The 13037-nt window shown below is 45.7% G+C and overlaps 1 protein-coding gene across 2 annotated transcripts in view; it reads left to right on the forward strand.

Moving 5' to 3' along the window:
• The first annotated feature begins 567 nt into the window (after positions 1-567).
• sema3bl (sema domain, immunoglobulin domain (Ig), short basic domain, secreted, (semaphorin) 3bl) overlaps positions 568-13037 on the forward strand; it is a 149897-nt gene continuing 137427 nt past the window's right edge. For both annotated transcript variants that reach the window (XM_080218737.1, XM_080218744.1), the window contains exon 1: positions 568-827. In XM_080218737.1, coding sequence (XP_080074863.1) covers positions 722-827 — 106 coding nt within the window. In that variant the 5' untranslated portion in view covers positions 568-721. The remainder of the gene's footprint in view (positions 828-13037) is intronic.

Consider the following 13037-nt stretch of genomic DNA (forward strand, 5'->3'; position numbering starts at 1 on the left):
CAAGGCGCAGACAGAAGGAACACACATTGGCAAATGTTCATGTTTAAATTCAGTGTGAATGTTCCTGGGAGGTTTACAACACTGGTTTTTCACCAAATTCCAACCTCCGTTCCCCGGTTGGAGGTGAGTCTGGAGGTCTACATCTCTCTCTGCTCTTTTTCTGAGTTGTCCTCAGATTAAAATGTAAGATGATACCAAAGTGATACCAGATAAACCTGTCGGAATCAGCCTGGTGTTGTGAGACTTCTAACTATTAAAAAGTAAGAGTCAGGCTGAGTTGATTTCAATTAACCTGAACGCAGCAGGGAGAGGAGGAGGATGATGTTCCAGGAGGATTTGTGTTGGGAACTGGCTTCTTTCCTCGTGTTTGGGAGAGGGAGGGAGGCGTGACCCTCTGGGTGTTGGGATTTAGGGAGGGGCGCCCCTTGGATATAAGAGGCAAAATCCTCGCCTCGTCAGCTCAAACACAGCTTGTGATCAGAGGAAGGGAACTGCTTCGCCTGCCTGTAGCTCAGCGCGGATCCCGCAAGCTCCTCCAGCCCCAACACACTGCCTCTCTCTCTCTCTCTCTCTAAACTCCCACTACCTGCCAGGAGACAAAAAAAACTGGACTGTCAGATCGCATTTGACAAAAGAACTATAAAAGAACAAACAAACAACTGCAGAAAAGAAGGAATTGTGTGTTTTTTAAGACTCTTAAATCCACCAACAGACACTAAGAATGAAATGTTCCATACTTCTGATACCAACTTTCTTCCTGTTTGTGCATCTGCTGGAAAATGTGGGAGCTAAAATGAATATTCCCAGACTCCGGCTGTCCTACAGAGGTAAGGTGGCGAGTTTTGGATATTTTTTTTTAAAAAAAGTATTGTGTTTTAGAATTACAATTCTGTTTTCCAGACCAGATTTTTATTTCTTGCTCCTTGCCACAGCTGGGCTGGATGTTGAAAGAAAATTGTGCATTGTGCTATACAATGATATATTTTGGGGTTGCAGACCGGTTGTTTTATGTTGCAGCGCCTTGAAATGGTTTCATCAATTTCAGATGAAGGGGATTGACGCGAAAGTGATCAGTTGAATGGATGTTGCCATTTGGATGTCTGGGGGATTTTCACAGTAACTTCACTGCAGTGTTAATGTAAGCCTACTTGTAACAACTTGCAAATAAACATGGCACACTTTATTGGGCATGGTTGGCCAGAATTGTAACTTTCCATTTTTTTTAAAATGGACCCTTTAAGAATCCTCATGTGGATACGAATCTGTTTTATTTCAAAGGGTGCAATTTTTGCTATCGCTTAAATTAGCTTAAAGAAGTCTTCCTGACTATTTTTCATGGCATGATATCCGATTGATAGGCTGGTTGATTGCCAGTCTGTGATGCCAACAGTTTAAAGTTTATTTTATCAGTGTCACAAGTAGGCTTGCATTAACACTGTAATGAAATTACTGTGAAAATCCCCCAGTCGTCACACTCAGGTGCCTATTCAGGTACACTGAGGGAGAATTTAGCATAGCCAATGCCCCTAACACACATGTCTTTCAGACTGGGGGAGGAAACTGGAGCACCTGGAGAAAACCCATGCAGATACAAGGAGAACGTGCAGATTCTGCACAGACAGTGACCCAAGCCAGGGTGCTGTGAGGCAGTAATGCTAACCACTCTAACACCCAGTGTAGTGTTGGGGAGGTCAAGGCTTTTACTGAAAGTGTGTGTGTGTTGTTGATAAACTTGAAGCAAGATATAGAAAGTGATAAAAGTACCCAATGCATTTGAAATAGGAAACACCTCTCTAACATCTTCAGTGAGGGAACTGCATTGATCCCTCTGTGGTAGACGGGAGATGAAGGGAGGAGGGATAGACATCCCCAATGTCTCTCTCTATCCCTCCCTCCCTCTCTCAGCTGGTAACATCTGGATCTCATCAATTCAGCTGTTGAGCCCAGAGGAGCTTCCCACCTGAATCTTATCTCCACTATGAACTCCTCACTTGCTATTCTCCTTCAGTCTGCTATTTATCTGTCCTTGAATTTTATATATATATTGCAGAGAATCAGCAAGTACAATGTTGAGTATTATTGTGGGACAGTTGCGCATTTCTTGTTAAAATTGCATCTATTTATGATCCAGAGTTAGTTTGTTTGCATGTTAGCATTATATCTGGAATGAATTGTCTGACTGTGTTGGAAGCAGATTCAATAGTAACTTTCAGTAAAGATTTGAAAGGACTTTTACAAATGGGAAAACAGTACAGAATTGGCACTGATGCCTTCTTTTATGCTGTGCTATTCCACAGTTTTATTTGATTTAATTTATTATTGTCACATGTATTGGGATATTGCACATATACAGCCAAAACATACCATTCACAGAGTAAATAGGGGAGAGGGTGGAGAATGTGATGTCGCACTTACCGATTTAAGGTGTAGAGAAAGATCAGCTTAATATATCATGGAGTGGACTCATGGAGCAAGAATTTTACAGCCTTGCTTGAACCAAAACCATAAAATCCCACCTGAGGTCAACGGACCTTTCCATTGTCCTCCCCTCACCCGCTCCGAGCTCTGTGGCGGATGGGATGGTAAAATTCCGGCCATGGGTTACAGAGACTGTGAAGATTGGACGTTCACTGGCTCATAGCCAGATTTGTCCATTGTGATTTGTTTCATTGTGCCTGAACCTGCTGGCAACGTGAGGAGGCTTGGCAGACATTTGAATAAATTCAGCAAGACATTAATTGACTTGTGGCCAGATTTGCTCATTCTAATTTACGTTATTCTGAGCAGTGATCTTGGCTGAGGTCTGCTCCTGTCCGATGCAATTTACTGGACAGAGGAAGACTCAAGGCTCATTGATTTCATCTTTTACCTCCCTGCTAATTGGGTGATCCACTGAGTTGTTGAACAATTATAGTGAGAAGCCTCTTATTATTTAGTCAGTAAGTAATAACAACATTGCCGCACGTTACAGCAATGATTAAACTTCCAAACAACACTCACTCACTGTACAGAGCCTTGGAATGTCCTCAAGGATGTGAAGGCTTTGGAGGGAGTACAGAAAAGGTTTACCAGGATGTATGGAGGGTACTAACTGTGAGGAGAGATTGAATAAACTGGGATTGTTCTCCCTGGAAAGACGGAGGCTAAGGGGCGAATCCCGCCACGGCAGATAAGAACATAAGAACATAAGAAATAGGAGCAGGAGTAGGCCATCTAGCCCTTCGAGCCTGCCCCGCCATTCAATAAGATCATGGCTGATCTGTTGTGGCTCAGTTCCACTTTCCCGCCCTCTCCCCATAACCCTTAATCCCCTCTCTTATCAAGAACCCATCAACCCGCTTCTTAAAAATATTTAGCGAGGCAGCCTCCACCACTTCAACGGGCAGAGAATTCCAGAGATTCACCACCCTTTGAGTGAAGAAGTTCCTCCTCAACTCCGTTCTAAACCGCCTCCCCTTTATCTTGAGGCTGTGCCCCCTAGTCCTATTGTCTTTTTTGAGCGGGAAGAGTCTCTCCACCTCTATCCTATCCATCCCATTCATCATCTTATACGTCTCAATGAGATCTCCCCTCATTGTTCTAAACTCTAACGAGTACAAGCCTAGTTTATTCAGCCTCTCCTCATAGCTCAATCCCCTCAACTCCGGTATCAGCCTAGTAAACCTCCTCTGCACTCCCTCTAGGGCCAGATGGCGGAATTCAAATTCAATAAAGAAAATCTAGTATTAAGAATCTACTGATGACCATGAAACTATTGTTGGGAAACCCCATCTGGTTTACTAACGTCCTTTAGGGAAGGAAATCTGCTATCCTTACCTGGTCTGACCTACATGTGACTCCAGAGCCACAGCAATGTAGTTGACTCTCAACTATCCTCAGGGAGCTATAATGTGGAGTTGCCAGCATTGGACTGAGGTAGGCACAAATAAGTAGCCTCGCAACACCAGGTTAAAGTCCAACAGGTTTATTTGGTAGTATGAGCTTTTGGAGTGTTTCTATGCTACCAAATAAACCTGTTGGACTTTAACTTGGCGTTGTGAGACTACTTATTCAGGGATGGGCAATAAATGCTGGCCAGCCAGTGATGCCCATGTCCCAGGAATGAATTTAAAAAAATTTGAAAATGGACAAAGTCGCCTCTTTCCTTCCAAGCATTCTACACTCACGTGGCATGTCTTGAGTTACTCGTCCACTGTCTCCCGAAATGATATTTTCCAATTTTGCATTTCAATGGATCAAGACTTAATGCTTCCATGTCTGCCGAAGGGGCTTGTTGAAGCATTGGCTTGAATTCTGCGAAATAAAGGCAATCATTTGTACAATGCCTTTTATCAAATCTGTCACAATGGTCCCACAGCACTTTCTGTGCACTGAATCATTTTGATGGGGATTTATGCACCAGCACGGCAGCCAACTTGGAAGTTCTCCGAATTGTTCTGTGGGATCTTTTTACATTCATTTAAAAGGGCAAAAGAGGCCTTGCTTTAACATCTCGTCCAATATACTGCACCTCCCACGGTGCTGCGCAGGGGCCACCAGTCCATATCTTGTACCGCAAGTTTCTGGAGTGGGATGAAGTGAAGTTAACAGAGTAATCATCACAAACGTGACTCAGGGAGAGGAACGGACAGGAAATAGGCATTGCAAAGTAAAAGTAAATTAAAGTTTATTCGTTTGTCACAAGTAGGCTTGCATTAATACTGGAATGAAGTTGCTGTGAAATTCCCCTAGTTGCCACATTCTGGTGCCTGTTTGGGTCAATGCCTTTCAGACTGTGGGAGGAAACTGGAGCATCCGGAGGAAACCCACGCAGACACGGGGAGAACGTGCAGACTCCTCACAAACAGTGACCCAAGCTGGGAATCAAACCTGGGCCCCTGGCACTGTGAAGCAGCAGTGCTAACCACTGTGCCACTGTACCGCCCAAAGGTTGGTGGGAGAGGCGGGGGGGGGCAGGGAGAGATAGGAAGGCATTTAAATTTGTTATTGGGGAAGGGCCATCAGGAAAGAGTGTCAAGACCATTATACTTGCAGAACAAAAATTTAAAAATGAGAACTGTTGGATGCCAGAGTTGGAGGACTGAAGGGTGTGAGCTGGGGATAGGACTGGCTGAGGCTGCAAAACAGAAGTTTAAAGTTTATTTATTAGTTCACAAGTCGGCTTACATTAACACTGCAATGAAGTTACTGTGAAAATCCCCCAGTTGTCAGGCTCCGGTGCCTGTTCGGGTACACTGAGGGAGAATTTAGCATGGTCAATGCACTTAACCAGCGTGCCTTTCAGACTGTGGGAGGAAACTGGAGCATCTAGAGGAAACCCACGCAGACGTGGGGAGAACATGCAGATTCCACACACAGTGATCCAAGCCAGGAATCGAACCTGGGTCCCTGGTATTGTGAGGCAGCAGTGCAAACCACTGTGCCATCATGCCACCCCAATAGATGGACCGCAAAACCTGCTGATTACCTGTTCGGGAATGAATGTGCTCGGAAAGGATCCTGTCAGCTGATGTCTTACATGTGCAGGAGTGTGCACGTTTGACGCAAAGCCTTTTTATTGGGCAGCACAGTGTTTAGCTCTGCTGCCTCACAGTGACGGGGACCTGGGGTTTAATTCCGGCCTCGGGTCACTGCCTGTGTGGTGTTTGCACTTTCTCACCGTGCCTGCATGGATTTCCTCAGGGTGCTCTGATTTCCTCCCACAGTCTAAAGATGTGTGGGTTAAGTGCATTGCCCATGCTAAATTTGCCCTTTAGTGTTTGGACGATGAGCAGGATAAATATGTGGGGTTATGGGGATTAGGGTCTGGGTAGGATTGTGTTCGGTGCAAACTCGATGGGCCAAATGGCATCTTCTGATTCTAAAATTGGAATATTTGTCAAGATACCTCTATTTAAAATCTAATTACCTGGGACTCATTCAGTGGAACCAGCATCATTCAATCCAATGTATTTTAATTTTACTGTGTATGTGTTTGATATTGTGAGTATAAACTGTCTTCAGCCCATATTCCTCTACGTTTAGTTATTAATTCAGTCAGGAGATTGCCTCCCTGAGGGCCACGGTGCAAAATACGATCCCTCACAAGCCTATAAGCCCTTCCTGTAATAGTCTCCCATTGAAATGATATTTGCGACTCCCTGTGGATAGCGTGATGACTTTCACAGATGGGATGGTTGAATTGATTCTGCAGATGTAGTGTGAAGGACTGTCCTACAACACCCCAGGGACTCTGATCCTGTAACGTTCAGACTTGTCATGTGTTGGAGTGAAACAAAAGCTGATAGAAACATTAGCGGTTTTTGTGTTGGTGCCAAGTGTGTATAATTGTGACTGGCAAGGGAATTCGGAACAAAGGCAAGATAAAACCTGAGCCAGACGTCATTAGGAGATCAGGGCCTGATATTTTTTTTTTGGCTTTCAATGAACGTTACGAATCAGGAGGAAGAACAATTTCCTTTGCTCCCCTGAGCCCCCACTGTTTTTCAAGCGGCATATTTGCAGGTCAGGACGATCCTTGGGTACAAAACACATCTCTTCCAGATTAGAGTCCCCATTGTGAGGATCAGGCCAACTGAATTTCCTCCTGCACATAATTTTCATGTGATGGTGTGGGTTTTGGAAATCCTAGAAAAATTCACCTCCTGTCCTGCAAAGATAGAGCAAGCCTTAGATTGACCACCAGTGTTTAAGAGTTCTCATATAGTTGTAGTACTTTTTCCATTGCAGAAAGTGCTATAATGCATTAAATGTAAAAATAAATCCTGTTACCCTTTGCTGTCATGTTTTGTGCTGTGATTTAAATCCATCGCTTGCTTTGGCTGTTACGAACTCTGCTTTCAAAAATTGGAAAAAAAAAATCTCTTTACCTGCTTTTTTCCATTGATTGACAAACACACTGCTTTGAAATGGATCAGTTTCAGGCAATGTAACTATAGATTTTTGCTATGACAGCCATAGCCATTCTGAATGCTTGACTGAGATTCAAAAGTTGTAAGTGGCTTCAGCTCAATAACCGGTATATTGACCCAAGAATGACTGATACTTTAAGGAAGCTGCAATAAAAGAAGATGCAACTGATGGGGCTTCTTTTATTTAATCGGATCTTAAAGGATTAGATTTTTTTTACACTGGGGTATCATAGAATCCCTATAGTGCAGAAGGAGGCCATTCAACCCATCGAATCTGCACCGACCACAATTCACCCAGGCTCTATTCCTGTAACCCCACATATATTTACCCTGCAAATCCCCCTGACACTAGGGTCAATTTAGCATGGCCAATCAACCTAACCTGCACATCTTTCCCTCCACTGCACCGCCACCTTCAGTATCAGTGATAATGAATTTGAATTCAGGATTTTATTAGGTTGCCTGAGGTTTATTTTCCAATGTTTTTTTGTTATTTTATATTTCCTGACATTGCACTCAGTGTAGATTAGGTGAGTGACGATGGAAGCTACATGTGGGTTATGGAGGTGACACAGATGACCTCGGGAAGTATTGTGGCATGGGGGCGGGTGAGGAGGGCTAAGGGGTCATGGGGTGGCGTAGGTCACCTGAGGGGAGTTTGGTGTGGCAGAGGGGTGGGTGGGTGATCTCAGTGGGCATTGGGAGGGGTACTGAGGGGAGGCGAGGATCATGGGGCATTTAATCTACTTTGGGAACTGGGCTGCTGTGTTGGAGAACTGAGTCGGGCCTTTCCGCCAGCTCAACTCTACATCCAAACTCCCAATGTACTCCGTCACAAACTCACAAGATAACCCTACGACCCTGTGTGAAAATCTAATAAAATCCCAGGGAAAGTCGGATCTAGGGGTGGGTGTGCACTTGACAAAGGAGAAAATGCTGGAACACCTCTTTTGGTATCAGATCCCAGCGTCCACAGTAACTTGCTTTTAGCCAAGGCGCACAAGTTGGATCATCACAATCCCACAGGAAAATCCGACCCTTGTCCTCCAGCTCAGGGTAATCGGATTACTTACATTCTCCCTTCCTTGTAAGTGCTGCCTCTTGCTGGATTGCAGTCCTCCTGGCTCGAGACGGATTCCGAGGCTTAGCTGGTTCTTTAGCAACAAGCTGTCCAGTTACGAGAGGATTTTCAGTGGGCACGAGTTTTTGTACTTCCTTCGGGGCCCTCGGTCGACACAAGTCATTGTTGAGCCAGCGGTGAGGGGTGGTGGTGGGTGAGACGGGACTGAAGAGGGGGATGGCAGGCACAGTTTGTTCGCTGTGCCGATTTCGCCAGACTGGAAATCTCTGGCCGTTCACATCGGCGGGATTCTCCAGCCCCGCAGACAGCGTACCCCTGCCCGTGGGTTTCTGCCAGCATGGGGTGACATAAATGGGAATTCCCATTGGCAGCATGGTGGCACAGTGGTTAGCACTGCTGCCTCTCAGCGCCAGTGACCAGGGTTCAATTCTGTCCTTGGGTCACTGTATGGAGTTTGCACATTCTCCCTGTTTCTGCGTGGGTTTCCTCCAGGTGCTCTGGTTTCCTCCAAAGATGTGCGTGTTAGATTGATTGGCCATGCTAAATTGACTCTAATGTCAGGGGGATTAGCAGGGTAAATATGTGGAGTTACGGGAATAGGGCCTGGATGGGGTTGTGGTCAGTGCAGAATCGATGGGCTGAATAGCCTCCTCCTGTACTGTGGGAACTCTATGATCCTATGACCAGAGAATTCTGCAGCTAATAAACAATGCAGTACGCTGGCACAGTGGATAGCACTCCTGTCTCACAGTGCCAGGGACCCAGGTTCGATTCCCGGCTTGGGTCACTGTCTGTGGAGTTTGCATATTCTCCCCGTGTCTGCATGGGTTTCCTCCAGATAATCCAGTTTCCTCCCACATTCTGAAAGTTATGCAGGTTAGGTGTATTGACCCGAACAGGCGCTGGATTGTGCTGACTTGGGGAATTTCACAGTAACTTCATTGCAGTGTTAAAATTAATTTATTAGTCACAAGTAAGGTTTACATTAACAATGAGCCACCCACCAGCAGCAAGAGGTACTTGGCTGGGAGGGTGGACAATCTCACCCTCTAACTTTTAATTTGGCAACTGCTTCCCCTTTCCATTCTGACAACACCCCAGTCTGCACGATGCCTTTGGAGGTGAGGATGGGTGGGGGGGGTGGTGGGGTGCGGGGTGTTCATCCACTGCCTTCGACAGAAATGACAGCATTCCTTAACTATAAAATATTATTGATGTTGAAACAGCCAGTCAATAATCTAATATTGAGAATTCTTCATTAAATCTGACTGTCCGGTCACTGTATCATGTGTCAATCACAACCACGCTGTGATATACTGCTGACAAAAAGAGACCTTTTGTCAAAACCTTTCATCCTGTACTCAGCAGGACAATTCACAAGAATACCAATACAAACAAATTCATATTGTGCATTCTGATTGGAGGTATTAGTTGATGATAACTGGCAGTTAACTGCCAAGCAACGTTTCAAATTTAAACCAGACAGCTTGACAGTGATTTTCATTTTATTTGTTCAAGGATTTGGGCATTTGGCTAGGTCCATTCAGTGTCCTTGAATGGAGTGGTTTGCTAGATCATTTCAGAGTCAACCGCATTGCTATTAGCATGGAATCACATGCAAGTGAGATCAGATAGGGATGGCAGATTTTCTTCCTTTACATGAGTGGACCACTTGGATTTTTATCACAATCGACAATTGTTCCATGATCAACATTAGACTCTTAGTTCCAGATTTTATTGAATTCAGATTTCGCCATATGCCATGGCAGGATTCAAATCTGGGACCTCAGAGCATTACCCTGGGTCCGTGGATCATTAGTCCAGCAGCAATACCAGTATGCCACCATCTCCCCTTGTCCTGATGAGTGCAAGATGAAAAACTTTGACAAAGTGGCTCTTTTTGCAGCAATGTACTATTGGCCACTCATCTTTCATGGTGGCACAGTGATTAGCACTATGCTTGGGACCTGGGTTCAATTCCAGCCTCGGGTGACTCTGTGGAGTTTGCACATTCTCTTCATGTCTGTGTGGGTTTGCTCCGGTTGCTCCAGTTTCCTCCCACAGTCCAAAGATTTGCTGGTTATGTGGATTGGCCATAGTAAATTGACCCTCTGTGTCAGGGGGACTAGTAGGGTAAATGCTTGGGGTTGTGGGGATGGGGCCTGGATGGGATTGTGGTTGGTGCAGACAAGATGGACTGAATGGTCTTTGGCACTGTCAGATTCTATGATTTACATTCTCTCACACCTCTAACATAATGTGCTTTCTTTATGGACCCCTCATTTAAAACCCTCCCAGAATATTTTCTGATGAGTTCCTTACTGCAGGAATCCTGTGTGATGGCAGGATTTGTGTGATACATTGCAAAGTGATTGTGGCTGTCCCTCGAGTGTTGATCTTATGTTCTCTGGGTTTTGGAGTTTGCAAAGTTTTTAGTGTGGAACAATAAGGAAACAACAGCTGGATTAATTCTTGTTGTTTGCAGCAGATTAGCCTCTCATGATAATCAATATCCCGAGGCTACCTCCACCAATCTGCGTCTGAACCGTTACGTAGTTCCAGCTGTGCAACAGAACTTGTTGGTGGTGTTCTATCCCATACTGAAGCAATGAGAGACTGCATCTTCAAGGGAGACACCCCTCTCCTACGTTCTGGTCTGTCACTGCCTCTATTGCTGTGTCAGCTGTGACTCGCGTGTGGCACTCTCGCCTCTCAGCCGTGGTCCTGAGTTCAAATCCCACTCTAGGACATGAGCTCAAAGTTGCGGCTAATGTTCCAATGCAGGACAGAGGGAGTGCCGCACTGTCGGAAGAGCCGTTTTTTTTGGAACGTGACATTAAATGCAAGGCCCCATCTGCCCTCCCAGGTTGAAGTGCGGGCAGCACAAAGGCACAGTGGTTAACATTGCTGCTCAACAGTGCCAGGGACCCAGGTTCAATTCCCGGCTCGGGTCACTGCCTGTGTGGAGTTTGCGAGTTCTCCCTGCGTGGGGTTTCCTCTGGGGGCTCCGATTTCCTCCCACAGTCCAAAGCTGTGCTGGTTAGGTGGATTAGCCACGCTAAATTGACCATTAGTGTCGGGGTGGGTGGTAAATATGTGGTGTTACAGGGATAGAGCCTGAATGGGATTAAAAGCAAATTACTGCGGATGCTGGAACCTGAAACCAAAAGGGAGAACGCTGCAAAATCTCAGTGGATTTGAGCAAAGCTTTGACAAAGACTCATCTGCACTTGAAACGTCAGCTCTTTTCTCTCCTTACAGATGCTGCCAGACCTGCTGAGATTTTCCAGCATTTTCTCTTTTGGCCTGGGTGGAATTGTTGTTGGTGCAGAATTGATGGGCTGAATGGCCTCCTTGTGCATTGTAGGGATTCTATGATTCTAAAAGATCCTGTTGTTCTATTTTAAAGACCAAAGGAGATTTCCCCCCTTGCCCTTAATCAATATCGTTTTTAAGTAAAGCTGACTCTCTTGGCCATTTCTCTCCCATCTGAGGGGGGTTTGCTGTGTGCAAACTGGCTGCCGTGCTTCATACATTTCAATAGCATTTGGTTGTAAAAGTGCTTTGGGATGTCCTGAACTTGTAAGTCTGCACACATTTAATCTTTTTACCCCCGTGGTTGTAAACATGAAGGGTGCACCAAGACGCATGTGGCAGCATAACTGCGTGCAGCCTTGTATTTCCCAGTGAGACTCCAAGTCACCTCAAACAGAAGCAGTCTCCAGAGAAGCTTCAATCTTCCCCGACTTGTCCAGCAGTTTCCCAGCATGTCCCGGATATCAGCAAAGATGTGGCTTCATACAGCAACAATCTGCATTTACGTAGCCCGCAAACGGAGCAGCAAAAGCACTTTCGGGTGCCAGTCACTAGGTGGCACCAAGAGGGTGAGAAACATGCGTTGCATTTAGCTGGCATTGAAGGGACACTGATAACGGGCAGGTCTGCTGACAGCAGTTAGATCCGAAAAATGATCATAGAATCCCTACAGTGCAGAAGGAGGCCATTCAGCCTATCGAGTCTGCACCGACTACGATCCCACCCAATTCCTATCCTCATAGCCCCATGCATTTGCCTTGCTAGCCCCCCCCACCACTAAGTGGCAACTTAGCATGGCCAATCCACCTAACTGGCACGCCTTTGGAATGGGGGAGGAAACCCACGCAGACACAGGGAGAACATGCAGACTCTACACAGACAGTGACCCAAGCCGGGAATCGGACCCAGATCCCTGGCGCTGTGAGGCAACAGTGCCAACCACTGATGCCAACTCGGAGCAGACGGTCCTGAGTATTTCCATGGCGGTGAGATGGATCTGCATGAAACAAGCAGATTTTATCTTTCTAGTCATGACTGGTAAAGACCAACTTTAACCTCTCCCTTTTTCCATTTCCACCCCCGCCCCTTCCCCCTTCATATGTTGGAAAAGTCCAGGAAAACACCTGCTCATAGTTTTCATTTACACACACTGGGGGAGGAAATGTGGCAGTGTTTTACACTGTTTAATTCCCTCAGGGGATTTCTACATCTGTGCACAAGGATATCGTCCTACAAGCATTTGCGAGGCATTCGAATCCAAAACCCGGCAGAAATGTGTAGTCATACTCAATCATGTTGAGAGCGAGGAGTGGGGAGAGGTCTCCGTGTAACTGGAGATTAGACAGACACAGTTCAGTGCGTGGTTGGTGCTGGATTAGCTCAATGCAGCTGGGATTATGGAGTGTGGGAATAAATACAACCCCGTTCTTCACCCAACAACATCCGGATAAAAGTGTGGGAATATTGCTTAAGATGAGGGTCGGGTCTGATATTCTCCGTGGTTCATGTGTAAAAAAAATAAAATAAAATTGGCCAGCGTTAGAGATACTGGGGCAACACGGCGGTGAAGGAGTCAAATCCCAACGAATGTTGACTTCAGCACAGAGGGAGGATAGGAAAATCCCAGCAGGTCTGACAGCAGCTAAGGAGAGAGAATAGAGCCAATGTTTCGAATCAGGATAACCCTTCATAGAGTGAGATTATTCAGCCCCATTCATTTAGATCATGGC

The sequence above is a fragment of the Carcharhinus amblyrhynchos genome, chromosome 3, assembly GCF_965287045.1.
Source record: "Carcharhinus amblyrhynchos chromosome 3, sCarAmb.v2.hapA, whole genome shotgun sequence".
NCBI lineage: Eukaryota > Metazoa > Chordata > Chondrichthyes > Carcharhiniformes > Carcharhinidae > Carcharhinus > Carcharhinus amblyrhynchos.